Source organism: Danio rerio, chromosome 2 (genome assembly GCF_052040795.2).
Source record: "Danio rerio strain M-AB ecotype USA chromosome 2, GRCz13ab, whole genome shotgun sequence".
NCBI classification, from domain to species: domain Eukaryota; kingdom Metazoa; phylum Chordata; class Actinopteri; order Cypriniformes; family Danionidae; genus Danio; species Danio rerio.
This window is the reverse complement of record NC_141022.1, coordinates 58,026,530-58,053,677: the sequence shown is the minus strand read 5'-3', so window position 1 is coordinate 58,053,677 and position 27,148 is coordinate 58,026,530. Positions and strand designations below refer to the sequence as shown.

At 38.0% G+C, this 27,148-nt stretch overlaps 1 protein-coding gene and 1 long non-coding RNA gene across 9 annotated transcripts in view; one reads left to right on the top strand and one right to left on the bottom strand.

Annotated features, from left to right (window-relative positions):
- LOC147846549 (uncharacterized) overlaps positions 1 to 27,148 on the top strand; it is a 1,651,758-nt gene that overhangs the window by 146,844 nt on the left and 1,477,766 nt on the right. The window lies entirely within an intron of this gene.
- Positions 1 to 27,148, bottom strand: part of mtcl1 (microtubule crosslinking factor 1) — a 133,700-nt gene that overhangs the window by 18,896 nt on the left and 87,656 nt on the right. For 4 of the 8 annotated variants that reach the window (XM_087241412.1, XM_087241408.1, XM_087241410.1 and 1 more), the window contains 7 exons: positions 23,427 to 23,591; positions 15,693 to 15,860; positions 11,288 to 11,342; positions 10,905 to 11,101; positions 8,044 to 8,358; positions 4,169 to 4,245; positions 882 to 2,451 (listed from right to left, as the gene is read on the bottom strand). In XM_087241412.1, the coding sequence (XP_087097538.1) occupies positions 882 to 2,451; positions 4,169 to 4,245; positions 8,044 to 8,358; positions 10,905 to 11,101; positions 11,288 to 11,342; positions 15,693 to 15,860; positions 23,427 to 23,591 (2,547 nt within the window). Of the gene's footprint in view, positions 1 to 881; positions 2,452 to 4,168; positions 4,246 to 8,043; positions 8,359 to 10,904; positions 11,102 to 11,287; positions 11,343 to 15,692; positions 15,861 to 19,245; positions 22,085 to 22,193; positions 23,592 to 27,148 lie in introns of those variants that run through there. The other 4 variants (XM_087241409.1, XM_087241411.1, XM_087241414.1 and 1 more) reach the window with 2 other exon arrangements.

Genomic DNA, 27,148 nt, shown 5'->3' with positions numbered 1-27,148 from the left:
CGTCTAAAAAAAGGAAAGCCCTCGTCTGATTTCTTTACCACCTTTTCGGATTTCTCCACGTTCTCACCCTGTTATGAACTCCTTCACTTTATTTTTTGGATTCTGTTTTTGTCTTACCTGATTTCTGGAACCGCTCTTCCCCGGATTCGAACCCGGTCACCGTAGTCAACTCCTCCTCTCTGCATCTCAAGTCTGCCGACGCACACGATGAGCTGACTGAACAAACTGGTTGCAGCGGGAAAGCCCTCCAAACGGAGGTAAGCGGTCAGCCAGTAAGCGCGAAAGGGAACGGCGTCACACCGCCCCGTAGCATTCGCATAAAAAAATGAAATGCAGCCATACGTACCTCCCGGGACGTATTTCGCGTTCTCCAGCAACGTCTATGGGATTACGTTTTCAGAATGAGCCTGAGTTGCTATTAATATAACTATAAAGTGGCATAAGCGACGGCGTCTTTGTTTTGTCTTTTTTGAACAGCAATATTCAAATCTACATAGTGTGTATGAAATCACTGCTTATGATGAGTTACGATGAGTCTTTATTGCTGTTTGTTTCCAGTGGACAGAGATTTTCTGTAAAACTGCGACAGGGTTAAAATATGAGTAGAGTGTCTAATAATAATCTGCGTTAATGTCAAGAAACATTTATTGGTTTCCCTTACCTAAAGATTACCTTTTAAGGGATTATAAGCAGCACCTTTAAATTAATCTCTTAGGTGAGGGGGAATTACCCCTTAAGAGAAAAATTGAAGGTGCTTTATGCAGCCAGGCACTGGAACTTGTATTAGGAAAGTAATTAAGGTCATTTGTGATATCAGGTCTCCTGAGCTACAAAAGAGCAACCTCTGAGAAATATGAGAAAGAAATAAAGTTCTCAGTTACCTCAAGACATCCGGGTTTCTCTGAGTCTCCGGTTCTGTTTGGGACAGCTGCGGATGAAGCAGAAAGCCTCCTTTCCTCCCTGAAGCTCTGCTCCAGTAGTTTCTTATTCAATATCCGTGCTGCGTTCTCTGCTAACGTGTAGCCCGGAGGAGCAGACAGGTCCTGTCTGATGCTAATCACCTCTGGAGTTTTCTCGCCCTGCGTCTCTACAATCAGCTGCACAGGGCTTGGGGACCGGCCCCGAGAGTTCCTCAAAGGCCCCTGTGCAGCACTAACACTGGGAGATTTGGGCTCGGTTGGCCCTGATTCGGTAGGACGAGAGCGGCTTGGGGATTTGTTGAACTTCTGCATGGGGTCGTAGGCGATGGGCGTGTGGTCGATGATGTTGAAGAGGCTGGAGAGGCCGTCGTTGATGGTGGTGTGAACGGGGCTATCTCTGGTGGTCGTAGAACGAGCCCAAGCGGATTCGTTATTGCCTTTTTGCTGCTGGACAGGAGTTGTTGGGGTGGGAGCACGGGTTTGGCTGACAGGCTGTTCTGTTTTACTAGCATTAGAGGGTTTCCTTTGAAGCTTGGGTGAGCCGTATTTTGGAGAACAGCATGGCCGTTCAAACTTGGCTTGGACGACTGGAGAGTACTGCATCTTTCTTAGGCTACGTGAAGGGGATGAGATGGGAGTAGAGCCTCCTCCTTTGGGGGTAAGACAGCGATGAGGGCTGCTCGTGAGGGTGCGAAGAGCCTCAGTTTGCAGTCCCACACTGATAGTCTGAGTGGTCTGTGTTCCTCGTGAGGTCAGACCATTCGTCTGGCATGCCATGTCCCGTAGCTGCCTTTCCGGAGGGCTGGATCCAGTGGTAGTAGATGATCGGATTGCATTGCGGGCGGAATATGCCTTCTCCTTCATATCATCGCTCAGATTGCGTGACAGCTCCAGCTCTAGTGATGAGGTATAGCCGACTGCAGCACAAATTGATGGACGCTCACCAGGCCTAAGTCCTGCCTCCAAATGACTCCCAACCTCACACGGCCATTTTCCTCCAAATACTTCTTCTGCACCCCCTACTACTTCCCCTGCCTTCACTTTGGTCACTTTGGAGAACATGTATTCCTGCTCAGAAGGACTCGTAGCGGATCGTTCCCCTCGAGACGGACTGTGAAGAACATGCACCCCAAACTGGTCACTGCCCTGAGCTGCCCTGAGTTGGACCTTTTGGCAGTACTCAGGGCTACTCATGGTGTTGGTGGTCAAGGTAGCGCTGGTGGTCAAGAACCAAGAGGCTTGCTGGAATGCTTCTGAAGTAGAATCTGCCCTTCGGGATTCTGCTCTCTCCGCCCAGGCCTCCATCACCGGAGAGGGGATTACTGGGCCAGGAATGGGGCAAGTGGCTAGAGAGCTGGTGGGCAGATCCCAACCCTTACTATTAAACTCCTCAATGTACTTGAGGTCGTCTGGAGAAAGAGGAGGATTCACATCATCCCGCCCATGCTCACCAGTCTTACTTTTGTCTGGTAGAAAGGGAGAGCTGTCCATTAAACGTTGGAAGTCGCTCATGGAGCAGACTGACTTTGCCCTGCAAAAATAAAAAGATTATAAGTTAAATTACAGTTTCTGACACTACTCCTGACTCTGGTTTATCACCTGAGAATAGTTTTTTACTTAGCTTGATGCAAGCCATTAGGCTTTACTAGCAATTGGTAGAAAGGTGCTCACACAAAATAAATCAAGTTTTTGCAGCACTCTACATGTCTCCATGTTCCTAGGGTTAATCATATGTTTCCATAATTACTTTAATAAGGAAACGTAAAACTTTTGAAACTAGGAAACACAGAATCACAAGAAAATGGGATGCCACCAACAGTAGAACCAGGTATATGGTGAACAAGGTCCACTAGAAATATGAAACCCTGAAAACAGGAGAATATACAGCCCTGGGACTGTAAGATTTTAAGAACTAGAGAACATAGAACCATTGGAACATGGGACACTAGGATTATGAGACCTTGGTATACGAGAACAAAGAACCCTAGAATTATGTAATCCTGGAAACAGGTGAATTTACAGCCCTGTGATATATAGGATAGGACTTGGGAAAAAAAGATGTTCCCAAGATCTTATAGTCCCAGGGCTATTTATTATCCTTTTCCATTGTTCAATATTTTAAAGTTTTTTTTTTTTGTTCCCAGTATTCCATATGGTCATAGACACATAGGAATGTTAGACACTAGGAACACGGGAACAGAGAACGATATAAATATAGAACCCTGAAAAGAGAAGAATATATAGCCCTGAAACTAAAAAGATCCCTGAAAATGGGAACATAGAACCCTTAGAACACGGGACACTGGGAACATCAGACCTGGATTCTGGGGAATAAAAAAATTTAAAAACTCTAGAAATATGAAACCCTTAATATAAGAAAATAAAAACCCTGGGACTGTAAGACTCTGGAACTGGGGAATATAGTATAGCTAGTCAGCACACAGCTTTTAATGTGACAGCCCCAAAGGGTAAGTATCTATTAAAACACAGGTGTCAAACTCAGTTTCAAAAGGGCCGCAGCTCTGCACAGTTTAGTTCCAACCCTAATTAAACACACCTGATCAAACTAATTGAGTCCTTCAGGCTTGTTTGAAACCTACAGGTAAGTGTGTTGGAGCAGGGTTGGAACTAAACTGTGCAGGGCCTCGGCCCTCCAGGAATTGAGTTTGACACCCCTGTATTAGAACAATACCAATGCACTGATTAAGTAATCTGTCCTTTGTTGCTGAGAAATGTAATCTTTGGCTTACTGAGATAACACTGGTTCTTTCGATTCATCATTGCCCTGAGAGGTAGCAGAAATGGCAACAAAAGCACAGTCTAAACATAGTCGCTAACCTACACTCAAACAAGGGCGAAATTGATTGATCCATTAAGGTTCAAGGTGGGGCAGTCAGGAAAGACACCGAAGCTTATTTGCAGTAACTGAAACAATGCTGACCAGATCTTTGTAAAGGACAACGATAAATGGACATTAGATCAATAACCTGGACTCAAGGGAGTTTAGCAGCAGATAAACGCAAGACATTTTTTTAGCAAAGAACCCAAGCTATTTCTAAAGACAAGAAGATCATAGGCATGTACTGTATCTCACCTTGGCCACGAGCAAACACTAATCCAAAAATGCTACTTAAAATTAAATAGAGATTATTTACATTATAAAGTCACATTCCTGTTCAGGTTGTGTCAAGGTTTTCATTTCTTCTGAGAACGTCTAAGGCTCAATTCTACTCAAGCTAATACTCTACCTGAGTAAGCTGCCACTACTTTTCTCTTCTTCAGGGTAAATGGCAGGATCCGCAATCTCAGAAATCTCATTCAGTGCCTGAAACAGCAACACAGTAATAAAAGTGAACAGAACTGCTTCATGATAATCAGGGGGACAATAACAAATAGAGTATATTTGTATAGCATTCATGTATAATGCAGTCAGTCAGTAGGGGTTTAAAAAGGTGGATATCAAGGCAAGTTCTTAATATTTAGAATAAAATTGTTTGATTTAAAAACCTTCAGAACTCAAAACTTTCTTTCTCATGTTGACGTACAATTTAAAAAGCAATTTGTTACTTAACCTAAAAAAAGCAAGTAAACCCATTGACTACAACAAGTCGAATATACTTACAGTGCATCCAGAAATTATTTAGAGCGCTTCACTTTTTCCACATTTTTTTTATGCTACAGCCTTATTCCAAAATGGATTAAATTAATTTATTTCCTCAAAATTCTCCATACAATACCCCATAATGACAATGTGAAGAAAGAGTTTTTGAAATTGTTGCAAATTTATTAAAAATAAAAACCTGATAAATCACATGTACATCAGTGTTCTCAGCCTTTGCTCAATTCTTTGTTGATGCACCTTTGGCAGCGATTACAGCCTCAAGTCTTTTTGAATGTGATGCCATAAGCACAGCACACCTGTCTATGGGAATTTTTGCTCATTCCTCTTTGCAGAACCTCTCAAGCTCTATCAGGTTGGATGAAAAGCGATGGTGTACAGCCATTTTCAGATCTCTCCAGAGATGTTCAATAGGGTTTAGTTCTGGACTCTGGCCGGGCCACTCGAGGACATTCACCGAGTTGTGTTGAAGCCACTCCATTGATATTTTGGCAGTGTGCTTTGGGTCATTGTCCTGCTGAAGATAAACCATCGCTATAGTCTGAGGTCAAGAGCACTCTGAAGCAGGTTTTCATTTAGGATGTCTCTGTACATTGCTGCATTCATCTTTCCCTCTATCCTGACTAGTCTTCCAGTTCCTGCTGCTTAAAAACATCCCCACAGCATGATGCTGCCACCACCAGGCTTCACTGTAGGGATGCTATTAGCCTGGTGATGAGTACTGCCTGGTTTTCTCCAAACGTAATGCCTGGCATTCACTCCAAAAAGTTCAATTTCAGTCTCATCAGACAAGAGAGTTTTGTTTCTTATGGTCTGAGAGTCCTTCAGATGCCTTTTGGCAAATTCCAGGTGTGGAGTGGCTTCCGTCTAGACACTCTACTATACAGGCCTGATTGGTGGATTGCTGCACAGATGGTTGTCCTTCTGTAAGGTTCTCCTCTCTCCACAGACGAACGCAGGAGCTCAGACAGAGTGACCCTCGGGTTATTGATCACCTCCCTGACTAAGGATGATGAAGGCCGCTGTGCTCATTGGAACTTTCAGTGCAGCAGAAATGTTTCTGTAACCTTTCCCAGCCTTGTGCCTTGAGACAATCCTGTCTCTGAGGTCTACAGACAATTCCTTTGTCTTCATGCTTGGTTTGTGCTTTGACATGCACTGACAACCCTGGGACCTTATATAGACAGGTGTATGCCTTTTCAAATCATGTCCAATCAACTGAATTCACACAGGTGAACTCCAATGAAGCTGCTGAAACATCTCAAGAATGATTAGTGGAAACAGAATGTACCTGAGCTCAATTTAGAGCTTCACGGTAAAGGCTGTGAATACTGATGTACATGTGATTTATCAGGGTTTTTATTTTTAATAAATTTGCAACAATTTCAAAAACTCTTTTTTCACATTGTCATTATAGGGTATTGTGTGGAAAATTCTGAGGAAATACATGAATTTAATCCAGAATAAAGGAATAAAGCTGTAATAAAAAAAAGTGGAAAAAGTGAAGCGCTATGAATACTTTCCGGATGCACTGTAAAAAAGTAAATAAAACCATTGTAACTTTGAACTGTTAAACTGACTAAACTTCATTTTTACTATGACGTAACTTATTTCCCAGTCATGGGTTGTGGCTGAAAGGGCATCCGTTGTGTAAAACAGGTGCTGGATAAGTTGGTGGTTCACTCTGCTGTGGTGACCCCAGATTAATAAACAGACTAAGGGCGTACTCACACTATGCACAGTTGCCTTGAACCAGACCAAAGCACGCTTGTCCCCCCTTCCGTCTCCCCCGACGGCCCGCACTCACATTACATTTGGGCCTGGACACGCTCACGTCATCGATGCTGTGCTGTTCAGTAAGCGCTTTCGCTCAGCACAGTTCTTTAGTTATATCGCTGTAGTCGTTTAATATGCAGTGACACACAGTCAAATATTTCACCGAACAGAACAGCCATTATTAACAATCATAAAGTCCTCGTGCTGAAGGAATTAGGTGGTTTGCTGAAGGTGCAGCTGTCGTGCAGTGAGGGGTTTGCGTCTTTAATAAACCATGACAGTTTGCGTTAATCGAACAGTAAGAAAGATTAATTAATCCGTATCAAACAGTCCCTTTAAACAGGGGTTCTCAACTGGTTTGGCCATGTGACCCACATTTTTACATGGTCATCAAGCCGCGACCCAAATTTTTAGGAACTATATTACAATTTTAGGAATTATAATTAATTTGTATTTATTTGTTAACATACACAAGTAGTGACAGATAAATCATAAAAAAACATCAAGACTTACAAATAAACAATATTTTATTGCTGTCATTTAACGAAATATATAAAATTATAGAAATATTACAAAGTAAAAACAACAAATACTGTAAAAAAAGGTTAGGTTACGGAAAGGTTTAGTTACCATGAACTAAACTGCACTGTTAATAAAACATGTTGTCTGGTTTCTAAATGTCGTTTTAATTTAGAAGGTTTCGTGCTCTCTTGTGAGAGCACCTCGCTACTTATGACACACCGAGGCTTAAAGTCTTTTTTTGTCATCAATATATGTAAATCCATACTTTAAATATTCCTGGTCGGACTTGCGCTTCGCATTATTTGTTGCTATAATTACATAAAAAATTTCACATGTAAAACGGTAGTGTGGTCGTGCACGCATTTCAAAATAAAAGTCAAAATGAAATGAAAATGTTCCCGCGACCCAAAAGTGGGTCGCGGGAACATTTTCATTTCATTTTGACTTTTATTTTGAAATGCGTGCACGACCATTAAAATGTTCCCGCGACCCACTTTTGGGTCGCGACCCACCAGTTGAAAAAACACTGCCTTAAAAGTCACGTCTCACTTTCAGTTTCGGACTCAGGGACATTTTGCACTCACACACAAACGTACAGCGCCAAAGCCCAAGTGAACCGCGCTCAGGCACACCTCTTCCAACCGAGCCACGGCCGGCCAAGTGAACCATGCCTGAGCCCAATTCAGAGCACACACACTTCTAAAACGATCTGGGAAATGGGCTTGGGCACGGTTCGGATAGCATAGTGTGAGTAGGCCCTGAGCTGAAAAGAAAATGAATGAATAAATAAATGAATGAACGAAGTAACTTAATTGCAGAGCACTGGGTTTACTCACTTTTTTGAAAAGGAGAAGTCAACTAATCGCTTTTTACAGCATATTTTATATTAAAATGTAAAGTTGTGTTGGAGTATGTTGAGAGTTTGTGCATCACGTTTGAATGCAGATTGTTTTGCCATTCTGTGTGCAATTACTCTCACTCATTTCACATGCAAAGATGTCAGGCAATCATAACAGTAGTGATTTGCATAAAGAACTCTTTTACAAGAGCAAAACCAGCAAAAGAGTCAGAGAGAAGATGGATTATGATCACAAAACAAAAATACTTATTTGGTGGCCAACATCATAAGTCGACCACACAAGGGCAAGCTCCCCCAAAACATGACATGAAATGCGCCTCATCGTGCAGTGTGAACTCATGTCTTACTCGGTCTCTTACTTCCTTCAGGTGGGGGAACCTTTTTTCACTCTCCAGACGTGATGGAGGGGGAACCTCAGCTTCGCTCAGGGGGTCCAGGGAGAGGGCATCCAGAAACAGGCTCTCTGGGGGCCGGGGTCCCTCACAGGGCCTGGGTCTTCCTACTGCTCCCTTCTCCTCCAGTGTGGCCTCGGAGTCGGAGTGTGAGCGAGTGTGTGCTGCAGTGCAGGGGGAACGTGGAGATCTGGGAGCCTTACAAGGGCTTTCCTGAGGGGAGAAGACATGTGCTGCGCCCTCATCTGACTGAAGAGCATCTTTCTGTATCTGGGATGAAAGAGAGCAGATGTTGTGAGCTTCCCACTCTCTGCATAAGCAAGCACCTTACAAAGCATACTGTAGGTCTCAAAATCAATTCCTGGAGGGCCGCAGCTCTGCAGTTTTCATCCAAAATTAATCAAACACAGCGGATTCAACTAATCAAGGTGTTCAAGACTCTACTACTAGACTCTAGGGCTATTTCTCAATTCCTAGAATGCAGAGAATGGACTCGCATACTTGTGGAGAGCGTTCCAGCCAATTTACCTCTGAAAAACTCGAAAGAGCGAGAACACAGAACGTGTCTTATGAGAAATGAGATGTTGTACAATGGTCAATCGCCATAACGTGGTTCATGAATCGTGTTTTGAATTATATTTGTGTATTTACGAATTGTGTTTTGAATTTAGGTATTGGAATTGTGTGTTTACGAATCGTGTTTTGAATTGACGAATTGGATTTGTGTATTTACGAATCGTGTTTTGAATTTACGAATTGAATTTGTGTATTTGTGAATCATGTTTTGAATTTACGAACTAAATTTGTGTATTTGTGAATCGTGTTTTGAATTTACGAACTAAATTTGTGTATTTATGAATCGTGTTTTGAATTCACAAATTGGATTTGTGTATTTACGAATGGTGTTTTGAATTTACGAATTGGATTTGTGTATTTACGAATCGTTTCGAATTTATGAACTAATTTTGTGTATTTATGAATGATGTTTTGAACTCATGAATTTATGAATTTGATTCCCTGTATTTACAAGTCATGTTTTAAATTTACGAATTGGATTCTGTGAATCTTGTGTATTTGTGAATCGTGTTTTGAATTTACGAACTAAATTTGTGTATTTATGAATCGTGTTTTGAATTCACAAATTGGATTGGTGTATTTACGAATCGTGTTTTGAATTTATGAATTGAATTAGTGTATTTACGAATCATTTTGAATTTATGAACTAATTTTGTGTATTTATGAATCGTGTTTTGAACTCATGAATTGTGTTTTAAATGTACGAATTGAATTTTGTAAATGTTGTGAGTTACGTTTTGGATGTACAAATTATTTTTTGTAAATGTATTATTTTTGAGACTGATCTGGCTCCATATAATAGCCAACCGAGAAAGAAAAAAGAAAAAAAAAAAAAAACCATTTCTTAGGGTAATAATATTGACCTTAGCAGTTTTTAAAATTATTCATTCATTTTCTTGTCGGCTTAGTCCCTTTATTAATCCGGAGTCGTCACAGCGGAATGAACCGCCAACTTATCCAGCAAGTTTTTACGCAGCGGATGCCCTTTTAGCCACAACCCATCTCTGGGAAACATCCACACACACACACTCATACACTACGGACAATTTAGCCTACCCAATTCACCTGTACCGCATGTCTTTGGACTTTGGGGGAAACCGGAGCACCCAGAGGAAACCTACGCGAAGGCAGGGAGAACATGCAAACTCCACACAGAAACACCAACTGAGCCGAGGTTCAAACCATCGACCCAGCGACCTTCTTGCTGTGAGGCGACAGCACCACCTACTGCGCCACAGCTTCGCCTTTTTTTAAATGATAATAAGAATAATTTAATCTTTAATTGAGGGCAAAACCATTAGCCCTCATGCGAAATATTTGTTCCTTTTCAAACATTTCTCAAGAGAAATTCAATAGAGCAAGAAAAAATTCATAGTATTTCATAGTAATAATCTTTCTTCTGGTCTTATTTGTTTTATTTCGGCTAGAATAAAAGCAGTTTTACATTTTTTAAAAATCATTTTAAGGTCAATATTATTACTTACACTATATTTTTTTTCATAGTCTACAGAACAAACCACTGTTATACGATGACTTGCTTTTTTTTCCCGAACTTGCCTTATTAACCTAGTTAAGGCTGATTTATACTTCTGCGTCAAGCGAATGAGTATGCTCCGGCTCCGTGGACGTGTTGCCCTTGTGGCGTCGCTGACGTACACCTCTCAAAAAATTTAACTACAAGCCGCAACAACACATAGCGCAAGCTCTGTGAAGGCTTGGTAGCGCTGACAAGTGTCCCGTGAAGGAGCCCCAGATGGAAACTTTTGTTTTGTGTTTACCTTACAATTAAAGTTGTTGCATGTCCGCTGGTTCCTACCTCTGAATAAGCAAGTTTGAGCTACTTGTACGTACATTAAGAAAGCATTCAGAAAAAAACAAAAAACCAGCAAAGAAACTGAACACAGAGGAACATTAACACCTCACTGCCATCTAGTGTTTCGGAAGTGTTATTGCAGAGCAACAGAAAGAAGTATAAATGCACGCCGATCACTCAACGCAGAAGTTTAAACCTGGATTTAAGCCTTTAAAAGTCAATTTAAGCTGAATACTAGTATCTTGAAAAATATCTAGTCAAATATTTTATTTGCTTTCATCATGACAAAAATGAAATATATAAGTTATTAGACATGAGTTATTAAAACTGTTGTGTTTAGAAATGTGTTGAAAAAAAAACTGAACATAGGGAAAAAACATATAAGAATTCAAATTGAACAGAAGGGCTAATAATTCTGACACCAAACCTTTTCCATCTTGCGGTGCATGTCCCGTAAGCTGCGGTCCCATTCCTGCCGCTCTTTCTCAAATCGCTCCAGAAGTTCGTTGCGCTCTCGAGTCCAGCGCTTTTCTCCGTGCTGCAGTTTCCAGCGCAGTTCCAGTGCCGTGCTGTGACTGTCGGCCAGTAGGCGGCGCTGCTCTTCCCGCTCCAGCTGTAAAACATCTGAGCAATTCCATGCAAGTTTCAACCTTGCCATCAATACAATATTGACTTTTTTTTAGTTCTTTAACTGCGGTTAAATGTTTTGAAAAATATAAACAGTGGTTTGATATACTGTAAACTTATATATTCTTTGTGAATTTCAATTCCTACTGCACGCGTCACGTCCATAACGCTGGAATTGCTCACCTGTAGAAACTGCACCTTCATCTGCATCTGTAGAATCCCCTCTGGCATCCTGCAGCTGGAGGAAACACAGCAGAGGAATAAATGGAGCATACATCTACTTGGACGTTACAATTACAAACAGACATGGATTAACCAATAGCATTTGATTAAGTGTTTAATTCTCAACACCTGTCTACATGTCTGCACGCATCATGTTTGCAATGATATGCCACTCATACTTGCTTTGTAAAGCAGGCACAGTATACACAGATTTTATGAATGTAAAGATCAACCAAATTGCACAGTACTAAATTGTGAATAACCTAAAATTTACAACCAGAAGCCACTGTGTGGAACACTGTATCCCAATATGCATTGCACCTTTAAAATGACAGCTTTTATACATTTATATGTATATTTTATCTTGTATTATTATTTTTTCCACTTAAATATATATGTGTGTGTACGTATGTATGTATATATATATATACATACATATATAAATATATATATACATATATATATTATTGTTATTATTATTATTATTTATTTATTTACTAACTGAATTAAATACTATTATTTTATTATTATTATTATTATTATTATTATTATTATTATTATTATTGTAATATTCATTAATTTATTTATTTTACTTACCAAATAAAACATTTATTGTTACTATTATTTTGAATTCCACTAACTAAATTAAACATTTTAAATATCAATAATAATATTATTATGTTATACAAAATGTATTATTGTTATTATTATTATTATTATTATTTATTTATTTATTTAATTATTTATTTTATTTCACTAACTGAATTAAACATTATTATTATATAATTAAATACTTGTTCTTCTAGTTATTAATAATATTATTTGTTTTGCTTACTAAAAAATATTTATTATTATTATTATTATTATTATTATTATTATTGTTTTAAATTCCACTTTCTGAATTAAACATTCAAATCATGAGAAGTATATTATAAAATATTTATTAATATTTGTTTATTTATGTATTTATTTTACTTACTAAATTAAACATTTATTGTTATTATTATTATTATTATAAATTCCACGTACTGAATTATTTATTCAAAATATTAATAATAACATTATTATGTTATAAAATATGTATTATTGTTATTATTATTGTTGATTTTTATTTCAACTAACTGAATTAAATACTATTATTGTATAATTGAATAACTATTTTTTTGTTATTAATACAATTTTTTACTTAAATATTTATTAATATTATTATTATCATCATTACTACTGATATAATTATTATAATTTATTATTATTATTATTATTAGTAGTAGTATTTTAAATTATACTTATTCAATTTAACATTCAGAATGTGAATAGTTTATTATGAAATGATGATTTTAATTTCTTTATTTGATTTCTCAGGTTTTTACAAAAGTCCCCTTACTAAATCAAACATTCAAATATCATTATTATTATTATTATTATTATTATTATTATTATTATTATACAATTTTTGTATTTATTATTATTACTGCAATGATTGCTATTATTCATGTTGTTTCTATTATTAGTGCTGCATACAGTTTTAACGTTGTAATACCGTTTTAATGTTATTTTTAGCAAACAAAAGAGAGGATTAACTACAGGTAAATAGAGTATTATGCACAGAATGGAATAAACAGTATGGGAGAGTTTAAATCCAAACAACTTCTGACACATCATCACATACTAATTATATATTTTTCAATTAAACTAGGTAACGTTTAAAGTTAAATGTGGTTCATCAAGTTCAAATACACCTTTCTAATGTCCAGTCAGACTTTCCTACATCCGCTTGCTGTGTGAATGAGCAGGGCTCCTCTGACATCTCCTTTCTTTTAATAGACTGTGACTATGTTTGACAGCCAAACTGCAGCACTCCATAAATAAACCATCTATTTAAAGATAACTAACTCCCCCAGAAACCAAAACAGAGCAGAAATTAGTTCCACTGCAGATCCTTAATGTCTTAACACTTGCTGCTTTACTAGATTCACGTTTAGGTAAAATGTAATTACAGGTATGGCATTTCAGTCATTTGACCTTCCAGAAAGTCACGTTAAACATTGATGAAAGGGCTGAAGAACTTTAGTTTAGTCCCATATTTATCAGGGGTCGCCACAGCAGAATGAACCGCCAACTATTCCAGCAAATGTTTTATGCAGCAGATGCCCTTCCAGTCGCAACCCAGTACTGAGAAACACCCATACATTCTCACATTCTAACTTGCTATTGTAAAAAGAAGCTCACAACCCTTGTTCCGCCTCCCAGTTCTTCTGATTGGTCCATTGCTTTTAAACTGAGATTAATAAACCGCGATATGTGTAAAATTTGAAATTCTTTTAAGTTGACACCTATCCATCCTAAATAGTTTTAAGAAAAATGTAATTAGTGTGTGCCAAAATCAACCCAGGCTCATTGCGAATACATACCGAGGTCTACATTTCTGGGCACAGCGAAATACGTAACCGGAGGTACATCTGCTTGCAGTTATTTTTTTTGCAAATCCGCCAGAGGCCGCTGTGTATGCTTTTTGATGATCAAATTACTCTTGCACAAATCCACCAGAGGGCGCAATATGCACTTCAGCCGCCAAGGCTGAGTCAACTGACTCAGACTGACCGACTCATCCATCCACCCCCTTTCCTAAGCCCAACCCATAGTGTTTTCAAGAGCAATCTAGAAAAAGAAAGCCATTGCGGCCGCGTGATTTCACCACATTTTCAGTTTGTTATTTATTTATTTATTTTTGCTTTTGTTTTACCTGCTTTCCGAAACCAGATGTGGAGTGGACATTTTAAAAGTGTGTGTGTGTGTGTGTGTGTGTGTGTGTGTGTGTAGGGGTGGGGGGGGTTAGATGTGGGGGGCGCCCCTGTCTGGAACTGTTCTTCTCCAGACTAGAACCCTGTCATCGCGGCCAACTGTGCTCCACATCTTAAGTCCACTAACAAAAGCAGTGAGCTACTGGCCAAACTGGTAACACCTGAAAAGTTGTCTATATGGAGGTTAGCTGGTATGGCTAAAGGAGCAGAAGCCATCTATGGCATCATCCTGCCCCGTAGACAAACTCTATAGAAATGTAGACAAAGGTACATATTTCACAATGAGTCTGTGTTGCCCAAAACACAGTATGTCAAAATGAGTATTCCAGAGTTAAGACTATACTTCTTCTACAAAAGCTTATACTTTTGCGTCAAATGCACGCGCATGCTACGGTGTTGACGCATAGCCCTTCGCTGTGGCCGTCGGCGTCACTGACGTGCACCTCTCAAAAAACGTAACTACACGTCGCAACGACGCGTAGCACAAGCTCTGTGATTGGTCGGCTTGCTAGCGCTGACGAGTCTGGGCGGGACCAAGAGCCGCGCGAATGGCGAGAGCTGGGCGGGAGCCCAATGGAGCGATTGTTTACAAGTGTGGAGTCCCGTGAAGGAGCTCCGGATGGAAAGTTTTGTTTTGTGTTTACCTCATAGTTAAAGTTGTAGCACGTCCGCCGGTTCCTGCCTCAAAATGAGCGAGTTTGAGCCACTTGTACATCCACGAAGTGTTCAGGTAAAGCAAAACAGCAGCAAAGAAACGACATAGAGGAACATTTACACCTCACTGCCAACTAGCGTTTCGTAAGTGTAATGCAGACCAACAGAGACAGCGCGCAGAAGTATAAATGCACAGCTACGCTCGTTGCATGTGCTGATGGTTACGCCGGTCACTTGACGCAGAAGTATAAACCAGGCTTTACCTTGATGGTATCCAAAGTTCAGATCCGTGCTTAATCTAATAGTTAATATTTCCCACAATACATTAATAATAATAATTTTTAATATTTTTTTCTCGACACTCAAAGTGCTTTATAGATTTTGGCAGGAATCTCCTCATCCACCACCAGTGTGCAGCATCCACCTGGATGACGCGATGGCAGCCATATTGCACCAGACTGCACACCTCACACCAGCTGATTGGTGGAGAGGAGACAGAGTGATGAAGAAAATTATGATATGGGGATGGTTAGGAGGCCATGATGGACAGGGGCCAGTGGGCAGATTTGGCCAGGATGCCGGGGTTAAACCCCTACTCTTTTTCAAAGGACATGCTAGGACTTTTAATGACCACAGAGAGTCGGTTTAACATCTCATCCGAAAGACGGTGCTCACTGAGCAGTATAGAGTCCCTTTCACTATACTGGGGCAATAGGACCCACACAGACCACAGTCTAATGGTTAAGTGGAGAAGCCACGAGTGAGACGTTTCAAAAGACTCACGAAACATCACCCACATCAATCAATCAGGTGTTTACATAGAAAAAAAACTGAAATAAAAAACATAATCTGTATGATCTGAACCTAAGTCTGCAGGTGACTCTGCTGTAATGTAATGTTATAAATTATACCGTGTTGATGTGACTCCTCATTTCCGCGCGCTGTATTTCCCATGCCGCTCTCTCATTGGCTAACGCCTGCTGCAGCTGCCAGCGTCGCCCCGCCTCCTCCCGAAGCTCCGCCCTGAACTCCTCCAGCAGAGACCGTAGCGCATGCAGAACACGCCGACTGTCACACGCCTGTACAGAGAAAACAACATTACTGCTCAGAGGATTATCTTTTATCACTTTTTAACAATTATTATTGCTTTTATTTATTAATTCAATCATTTTCCTTCGACTCATTGTAATAGTTATTATTTGTATAATTCCCTAGTTATCTAGCTGGAGACTATTTTCAGATGAGGCATAATAATATTGCCCATACTGCAGCCATGGCACAGCATCAAAAATCCTTGATTATTATGCCAGAACGAGACTACAGTTATTAGCAAGCAGCAACCTTCTGCTCTCCCACGTGAAGCCAAGTAACTGAAACTGCAATTCATCGACTCGCCTTTTGGGGGCTGGCTCCAGGAACTCCAGATGTTCACTGACTGCAATAGTAAATTTGCTATTTTACAGCTGATAAAAACATGTTTACAGCCAGGTACAAAAGATGGATTTGGTGTATATGTGATACACACAAAGTGTATATACAATTGTGTTGTTTTGTTTAAATAAGATGGGTTTAAAAGTTTTAAAATATGTTTGTGCAGTATTAGTTTGCAAAATAGTGGACATTTGCAATTTCATGGAGAGGACTTTTATTTTGACACTCGATCCACGGAAACCACCACGGTGAACTGCGCGCTCCCTCAGATCGCCAGAGGAGCTGCAAGGTAGTGGTGGGCAAAGCGAGGCTTCGTGAAACACTGAAACTATCGAAGCAAATGTGTCGAAGCTTCGAAACGTTTCGAAACACCACTCTACGGTGACACCTAGTGGTCATTTTATTTGTATTTCACTGAAACAGCTTCAGCAAAGAACAGTTGAGCAAATTGAGGTATCAAACCCCACTTTGTAGCCAGGATTCATCAAATGGTTTAGTCGAGCGGTTAGAGTTTGTGACTACCGTGCGGGAATAATGGGTTCGAATCCAGACATTGTTTTGAAATGCTTAAATACCAGTTGGTAATGCTTTGTTATTGTATCGTTTTGTTTCAACATTGCTCTGACATACGAATAAACACCTTGTAAATAAATTTGTATTGTTTTGTTCATAAAACAGGGTTGTTACTAGATCAGATACAGTTGTGGCCAGAAGTTAACAATAATTATTTATATTATTAATTAAATTTCCCATTGTATTTTATTAACGTCTATCCAAAACCTAAACCCATCACAGTACTGTAAAAATATGAATTATTGTTTTACAGTGTTACAAAAATGATGCTAAATTGATGGCATATCCGCAGCTGTATCCTATCTAGGCTACACCATAAAACAGTAACAGTACTAGTCGAGATTCGAACGCAAAATAAATTTGAAATACAGTACCATAGTGCACACGCACGGTCCACTAGGCCATAGAAGTCAGAGTCATAATAAAGATCATGCCAGTCAAATGCAGATTCTCCAGGTCTTGAAACGCCTCTGAAATGATCGATGCTTTGAATCGCTTTTGTCACGTGACCAAGTGTTTCGAAACTTGGGTGTTTCGGATCATGCTTCGGTGCAGTGTTTCGAAACACTTGCGATTCGGGATCTCGACACTGTGTTGAAACAACAGTTTCACGTCAGCCATCCCTACTGCAAGGGAGCAGACGTGACTCAGTGGTTTTCATTTCATTATCCTGTTTTACAGGTAAATATGGACAAACTAAACATAATATTACAGTGAATGTGTACTATTTTGATGTGTGGAATATGTACAAGTGTCTGAGGTTATTTAAGAGTATGTTTTAGTACCGATTATATGTTATGTTTGCACTAATGTACAAAAATAAGTTGTTAAGTGTGCTCCAGTGATCGCTATAGCAGTCTATGTTATTGTAATATTTATTTTAAGGCAAAAGCCACCTGTTTAGACATGCAAAGAGTTAATTTATTATGGTTAAAAAGCTCCGTGAGGCTCACTCAGCACTCGCGTTTGGCGCGCTTAATGGTCACGTGACCACTCACTGAAGGGAAGCACAGAGAGCTGCTGCAGCTAAGGGGGTTCTCTGAAAATGCCTCTATATGAGAGAAAATGGTGCAGTTCAGTTCACATTGACTGAGAATCTGAGTATTGCTGAGTTAATACTAGTTTTACAGCTTCATATGTACATCTATGGTTGATTTTACCTGTTCTAAAGTGACAAAATGTGAGAGACAGACAGTTTATTGTGAATTGTGAATGATTTAAAAAGCAAATTTATTGTTATTTTCTGATGCTGTACAATAAATGAGCAGATCGCCAGAGGAGCTGCAAGGGAGCAGACGTGACTCCTTGGTTTTCATTTCATTATCCTGTTTTACAGTTAAACAGTAATCTGTCTGCTGGGTCTCCGGAGGCGGGGCCTGCAACATATATAGCTAAAATTACACTTCATGACAACTGTGAGGGGGGTGAATTTTTTTCATTTTCTTTATATTAAGTTATATTAAGTCTTTATAATTAAGGGCGGGGCCACTTGAGTGACAGCTAGGTCTTGCTGGTCACCGTCACTTCACCTCAGCTGATTCCAGCTGATTAGCCGCTGAACTCTGCATATACATCATATTTTTCTTTTGTTTAATGTGGCTTTACACAGTCAGTTGCCTTCTGGAATTATTTCCTACAATTATCAGATAATATGGGATGCTGTGTGCGCTTAATTGTGCTCACAAACCATTCAAGTTGCCTCCATTTCCCAGGTGAGTGAAATTATATACTTATATCTATAATTTTTTTTTTAATTTAAAATCATTTATCATTTATAATTTTCTTTAGTGCTTGAATGCACTCCAGAATCTGACAGATTGATTAGCTGTAGGCTCTAGAACAGTCATCTGAAGTGTTGTCATACAGTGTTATGCTGGATTTCATCAATAGCTTTACATTTACTAACACAGACTATATTTGAAGTGTTTGGAAGAAATTTGCGTTTTCCTCCTGCAAAAAAACGGTATAAGAACAATGTTTAGTGGCTCAATGTATTACAACAGTGTTTTTAAAAGAATAAACACTTTATTGATATAGTATACAACCAAACACATGTGGTAAGAACACAAATGAGTCACAGGTAGTAAAGCATTAAATGTTTCTTCCAAAGAAAAGCCTGTCTAAGCAAAATGCTAGCAAGTGTTGGTAGCTCCAATGACGCTCTGTCTCTTTGCACTTTTTTGGGCACCTCAGGTTTGTGTGATGACGTACAAACAAAATGGCGAAGGTAGCTTCTTTTGGGTTCTTCAGAAACCTATAGGTGACGTCACGGATGCTACGTCCACATTTTTTACACTCTATGGTTATTAGCCTTATCAGCCAAGAAAATAGCAACTTTTTATTTCCCATCAGTCTTAGTACACTATGCAACAACAGAAGAGTCAAGGAAATAAAGTAGGAAATAGGAATATTATCAAAAATTATCAAAACACTTTTTGGATTTTTTGAGCGGTTTAATCTGATTCAATGAAGCTAAAAGTGCTCCTGCCAGACCTGGGGCCTCATGTATCAATGCTGCGTGCGCACAAAAACTTTGCATACGCCAGGTTTCAGACTCACGTTTGGATTTACCAATGATGAAATTAACGTGAGAGTGTGCGTTGGTCCGCATCAGCTTTATGTCTGGTGTATGTGTATTTCTTGTGAGTGTTTGTTTTATTTCCATTGGCGACTCCTAGAGGCAATTATGTTGAATTGCACACTACAAAGTATCACACCAACACATGAGAAAAACATGTTAATTTATAAACTATTCCTTTATAATTGATAAAATGGGTTAATTGATACAATATTTTTTCTTACCAGTTATGTGATTTAGAACATATTAAAGCATTTGCAAATGTATACAGCCCTCAGTTTATGGCAATGGCAGTGTTGGCCTTATTAGAAGACATTGTCAATGGTCGAATCCGAAGGGAATGAAGTTTTAGGGATCACAGTGATCTTCTGGCCGACGATGATGACTGGCTTATTAGCTGTTTCAGATTTCCAAGAGATATCCTCTTGGAGCTCTGTGCTGAGTTGGGTCCAAATTTGGAAAGAGAGACAGCAAGAAGGCTCCAAGGTGGCAGGGTGCGTGATGGGTGGCTTCTTGGTGACTGATGCATTTAAAGATATTATTCCAGCTAAGTTTTTTTATTGAGTGTAATTATTCAACTGCATATCAGGAGACTGCGGTTATCCATTAAAGACGTGGCTGTTAATCCCCCTCAACAACCCACAAACTGACCAAGAGCACAGAAACAATGATGGCTATTCTCGCACTCAGTCAGTTTTAGAGTGAGTTATTGAGCATCTGAAATGCCAGTGGCGCTGCCTTGATTAGAGCAAAACGGTGCTGTTATATCGCCCTAACAAAGTGTTCCTCTAATACATCAGTGTCTCCCACAGACACCGATACTACTCAGTAAAGTGATACTACTCAGACAGTAAAGTGTCAACCACAATGGAGGCAACTCTCTCCTCAAAGGGTGTTAGTTAAGTATCCCCTGTTCCCCTGCCTGTTCGGTCCACAACTTTGACGGTGTGCCGCTGTTCTCCTCTGCACCTTTACATTGGACCATTTCTTTTTTAATTCACTCACAGTGCGATGTTCAGACCCCAGTGTGTTAACCGCGTCAGCTTTACTATAACCACTCTATTCTTTTTTTTTTTGTTATTAATTCTGGAGGACAAACTTGCAAATAACACAGTTTTTCTTCTGTCTGTCTCTGATAAGAGCACTTTTAATTCACATTCTGTGAAGTTTCTCTTCTTGCTTGCTTTTGCCATTGCTTTTTCCTTTGGTTTTGACAAAGTGAAATCATCACCATATTTATACGGGGGAGGAGACAGGGAGGGGTTTTGCGCTCATGCATGTTAAGCTCAATTTCACATTAATTCAGATGTACAAAGAGAATATGAGTGGGATTCCACATCTAAGTTTTTTTACTGCGTATGTACATTTACAGCTTTGTAAATACGCAATGTTTTAGTATGACTTCAACGCAAGTCTTTGCACATAAGGCCCCAGGAGATCGGCTGAATGCAATAAAATGGTAAAACTTAACTGTTTAACTGTAAAATGAGCCTATTTCCATTAAAGTGGAATGTTCTCCTTTAACCTTTTTTGGTACACTCACTAAAAACCCTTTTAAAATAGCATCAAATGGTCCCTCACTGGCGCAGAAATAGCACACTTTAAAGGTAATGAGCGATGGTTCAATAAGCCAATATCTTACTAAGGTTGTTTGTATGTTGGCTGTGTCAGCAAAAGCACAAAACCGCAGCGTCAATGAAGCCGACTGCTCCAGGCTAAAACTGTGTGTTCAGCATAAGCGTCTTATTATATTGAAATTCATTCATGCACATGCTGAGAAATGAATGAGCAAAATTATATGAGCAAAACAAGACCACATGCACCCAAACAAGATGACGATATGTGGCAGCTTTTAACGATCTGCAAAAATAAAGTGGTTTGCAAACTGGCGCACTTAGCGAAGGTAAATAATAGAGTAGATCTTTATATAGAGGTGACAGACCGCTGGTGTGTTTTAATATTTACTGCGGTAAACAGGGTAGATTTTAAGGTGAATATTTGACATCCTGCGTTAGCAGAGCTTCATGATTAATCGTTAAAAGACTGCAATCTTATTAAAGCTTCGACAATAACTTTACAGTAAGGTTTCATTAAGTAATCTAATTATGAACTAATTATAAACAATACCTGTGCAGCCTTTATTAATCACAGCTCAACATTTAATGAGGCCTTATTCATTCATTCATTTTCCTTCCTTATTTTCAGGGGTCGCCACAGCAGAATAAGCTGCCAACTATTTCAGCATTTGTCAACACAGAGGATGTCCTTGCAGCCGCAACCCTGTACTGGAAAACACCCATACACACTCATTCACATTCACTATGGACAATTTAGCTTACCCAATTCACCTATAGCTCATGTCTTTGGACTTGTGGGGGAAACCGGAACACCCGGAGGAAACTCACACCAACACGGGGAGAACATGCAAATTCCACACAGAAATGCCAACTGACCAAGGCTCAAACCATATGATGGATAAGTTGATGGTTCATTCCGCTGTGGCAACCCCAGATTAATAAAGGGACTAAGTCGAAAAGAAAATGAATGAACGAATGAATGAATATTCAGCTTTACCGTGGCCGGATTGTGAAGAGAAGTGGTGAAACAAATCCCGCAGAGCCTTGATCTTAATTTTGTTATTGCCAAATACTCGTCAAATACGCGTCATTTTATTGGTGTGTTGGCCAATTTAAAGGTTTAGTGTATGTACCTACTGTAGGCCTAGAGTGCTGAGATGTTACAGTGGTACAGAGGACTTATTTTATATCTGTTCCAACTTCCAAGCGGCCTCAAGCTAATCTGCGTGTGCAGAATTCAGCAGATTTTGAGCCCATCTTTAATTCTGTTTATTTATTTGTGTGTGTAAAACTATATTTATTCAGTTCTTAAATTAATTACAGTAAGATTATCGACTTGTATGAAAAAATGTATATGAATTATTTACAATACAGTTTGTAAAGTAATATATTTTGTCTTTTAGTAGAGATATTATATGAGAGACTTGATTTGGATTTGGATCTAATTGGATTTGCATTGTAAACATTAAATAAGTTAAAAAAAGGTATTACTTTTTATTTAAAATATTAAAGTTTTACTTTGATACTCCCAAAATCATTCTGCATAAATTCGCAGATCTTAAACACAATTCTGCGCAGAAATAGCAAGAAATGTCCGCAGATTCCGTCTGGCCCTATTTATAGCCTACGTGTGTTATGGGTATATTATGTTAGAAAATGTGTAAACGACTCATTCTTAGAAAAAGGCAAAAGAGCTGCATGTGCACATTTGAATATAAACAGGTTTAGGCTTTTAAAAAGCTGTCAATCAAAATGTACTTGTCAGGCTCGCGTCGAATTCTGTTGGGCCTAACTTTTATGGCCCGATTACAGCTCTACTACAGATATTAGTTTACAGTTCATGACACTACATGTGAAAAAAAGCAACCATTAAAAATGTATTTGTGGTTGAATCATTTGAGAGAACATTTTTGCAACTTTGTTTACCAGAATACAGCTGAAGTCAGAATTATGTGATTTGTTTTTGCCTTTTAAAAAATTTCCCATATGATGTTTAGCAGATCAGGGAAATTTTCACAGTATGTCTGATAATATTTTTCTTCAGGAGAAAGTCTTATTTGTTTTATTTCGGCTAGAATAAAAAAATATTTTATAAACATTTTAGGGTCAGAATTATTAGCCTCTTTAAGCTATATTTTTTTGATTGTTTCCAAATAAACCATCGCTAAACAATGATTTGCCTGATAACTTTAACTTTACCCTAATTAGCCTAGTTAAGCCTTTAAATGTCACTTTAAGCTGAACACTAGTATCTTGAAAAATATCTAGTCAAATATTATTTACTGTCATCATGGCAAAGATAAAATAAATCAGTTATTAGAAATGAGTTATTAAAACTAATATGTTTAGAAATGTGTTGAAAAAAATCTGGTCTCCGTTAAACAGAAATTGGGCACAAAAAGGGCTAATAACTCATGTGGGCTAATAGTTCTGACTTTAACTGTTTCTAAAAGTAGCAGTTTATCTGTAATGGTGCAGTTTTTGACCTGTTTCTGGTACTGGAATCTCTCTGGCGATGGCAGCAGAAGTGGTCCTGGCTCTGCAATGTCACTTCCTGTTATTTGAGGATGCACTTTGTCTTCCCGCTCCGTGTCTCCGTCACCCTGATCGATCATAATGCCCAGTTCTGGAATATTCTCCAGTCGTTCATACTGAAAAGCAAGAGTAAAGAACGTGTTTGTAGATGAAGGTTAATGAAAACTTAAAGATAAAAATTTTATAGAAAAAATTACAAATAAACAAAAAAAAATAATGTTTCAATTAGGGATGTAACGGTATTGTAAATACCGTCATACCGCAATATTAAATTTTTTCGATATTACCGAAGTCGCATGACTCGGTAAAACTATAGGTCTTCTGAGAAAATTTGCTCAGGCGAATGAAGCGAACGGGAGGTAGCTGAAACTTCATTTCCCATCAGCCCCGGCGTGGCCATAATCCTTTGCGGTCTGTTGTCGCTACAGATCCAGTAATGCGGAAATGGAGTGTGCTGCTAGTAGCGGAGATGAAAAAAAGATGGAAATGATCGAACCTAAAGCGGGTGTTGTCGCCGCGCGCGTGCTGAATAGCGGTGCTGTCGCGCGCGTTCTGATCAGCTGTGTTGTGGCGCGCGTATTGTAAAGCGCCGAGGGGGGGTTGAGCGCGCATACTCAAGAGAGGTGTTATCGCGCGCCTACTGAAGGGCTGGACAGGACGGAGGTTGTGTCGCGTCGCGGGGGCACTTTTGATCGTTTTGGAAGGGCATTTTCTATCCAAGACTAAAAAGGGCATGTGCACTGCACAGGTTGAGCCCTATGTGTGCACGTGCCTGCAAGTTGGGGAATACGACTAATAACAGTCATGGGGACTGCAGAAACACATCACACTGTTCAGATTGATGCAGACATTGACTTGTACCGCAAAGAGACCTCTATCTCACTCATGGTTTGTCCTCTCAAGTGGGGGAAAGACAATGCACAACGTTACCCCACTGCTGTCAACATGGGCCAAGTCATATCTCTCTTGTCCCAGAATCCTCAGTCCCAAATGAGAGGGTTTTTTTCTGTTGCAGGGGACATTGTAAATACCCAGAGATACCAGCTTTTACCAGATTATAGTTATATGATAATTTTCCTTTAAACCCATCTCTATCTAAGTGAGTGATTAAATGTTAAATGTGATGAGTTTTTAACAATACTAAATTGAAACTTTATTTTTTTTACATGGTTTAATAATTTTTTGTTATTAAAATTGAAGTTCCTGTTTCAAAGCTTACAGATAGATGGCTAATTTGTATGTCATTGACACTTTTGGCACTTTTTTGGAGTATTTTCAAAAGTTTTTTTTTTTCCTGTAAATGATTCAATAAATACCGTACCGTGACATTCATACCGAGGTATTACCGTACCGTGAAATTCTGATACCGTTACATCCCTAGTTTCAATACAACTTAAAGGAAAATGAAAACAAAAAAATCAACAATAAAAAAACAAAATAAAAACTAAAAAAACAAACCTAAAGAAACTCAATTAAAAAGTAAATAAAATAAAATGAAATAAAATGTAAATATGTTTAACTAATAAATAATAATAATAATAATAAATAATAAATTTTAAAAAACTCTAAAATAAACAAAATAAAAAGTTAAAAAACAAACCCAGAGAAACTCTATTAAAAATTAAAGGTTTACAAATATTACAAATGAAATAAAATAAAAATATGAACTATATAAACTAAAACTTAATTAAAAACAGATAAAACAAAAAATAAATAAAATGAAAAGTTAATAAATAAACAATGAAACAAACTAAATAAAAAGTAAAAAAAAAAAAAACTAAATAAACTCAATTGAAAATTACATGCTTTAAAAAATAAAAATAAAATAAAAATTGGCTGAACTAAATCGTAAATAAAAGCAAATTCAAAAATAAATAAAATAAAAAAATTGAGTGAATTGGATACACTAAATTGGCTGTAGTGTATATGAGTGTGTGCAAGAGTGTTTGGGGGTTTCCCAGTGTTGGGTTGCTGCTGGAAGTTGGTGGTTTGTTCCGCTGTGGCGACACCTGATTAATAAAGGAATTAAGCCCAAAGAAAATGAATAAATAAATAAATAAATAAAAATGTTTAACTAAAACTTAATTAAAAACAAAAAAATACAAAATAGACAAAACAAAAAATAAACAATAAAATAAGCAAAATAAACAAATAACCCTAAAGAAACTAATTTAAAAACTAAATGCTTTTCAAAAATTACAAATAAAATAAAATAGGTTTAACTAAACTTAATTAAAAGCAAATTAACACAAAAATAAAATTAAACAAAAAATAAACAATAAAATAAACAAAATAAAAACAAACCTAAATTAAATGATTTAAAAAATTACAAATAAAATAAAATAAAAATATGTTTAACTAAACCTAACTAAAACCAAATTAAAACAAAAAATAAAACAATAAATTAAACAATAAAATAAAAAAACCTAAAAAATCTTAATTAAAAAATGTATGCTTTGAAAAACTACAAATAAAACAAAAAAAATGTTTAATTAAAACTTATCTAATAGCAAATAAATAAAACAGACAAAATAAAACAAAATTTATAATCATAATTTAAAATAAAATAGCATAAAACTAAATAAAGCTAAAAACAAAATGACAAAAAACATTGTGATATATATCTGATATAAATATAATTTCAGATTTTCGAACATTCCCACCATTAATTTACAAAACCCACTAAAAATACAGATCAATAAAGCAATCAGTGTAATATTGATTGATATGATTCTTGTGCTGCTGTTCAGTCATTCACAACACGCTTGATTCAGATAACTTTAATTCTTTTTTAATTTAGTCTTCAGAATCTGTGATTAGATCTGGATTGTCTATTGATTAATATGAATGAATGCTGTACTTTAATGCATTTATATCCAAGCATATTATCTACAACGACTCAAATCAAGACCTTGCTGTTGCGATCTCTACTGTTTGAGTTACAGGAATGAAGATGTATTGATGGGCGACACAGTGGCTCAGTGGTCAGTACAGTTGCTTCACAATTCAATTCAATTCATCTTTATTTGTATAGCGCTTTTACAATGTAGATCGTGCCAAAGCAGCTTCACATAGAAGATTATTGTAAATTGAAACAGCAAGAAAGTCGCTGATTCGAGTCCCAATTAGGTCAGTTGGCATTTCGGTGTGGAGTTTGCATGTTCTCCCTGTCTTGGCGTGGGTTTCCTCCAGGTGCTTCGGTTTCTATCAGTCCAAACACATTTGCTATAGGTGAATTGAATAAGCTAAATTGGCCACAGTGAATGTGTGTGAGTGTGTGTGTGTGTGTGTGTATATATATATATATATATATATATATATATATATATATATATATGAGTGTGAATGGGTGTTTCCCAGTACTGGGTTGCAGCTGGAAGGGCATCCACAGCGTAAAACATTTGTGGAATAGTTGGTGATTCATTCCACTGTGGTGACCCCTGATAAATAAGGGACTAATCTGAAGGAATATGAATGAATGAATGAATGAATGAATGAAAGATGTATTGACAGCCTGTGAAGCAACACATCTGCACCGTTCAGTGTTTTTGTGACAAGTACATTTTGTGAAGTGAGAACGCAGCAGCTGTCGCAGATCTGACAGATGGACTGAGAGATGAAAAATCATACAACATGTGCTCTCACTAATTCACACTGATGACCTGCTGCCACA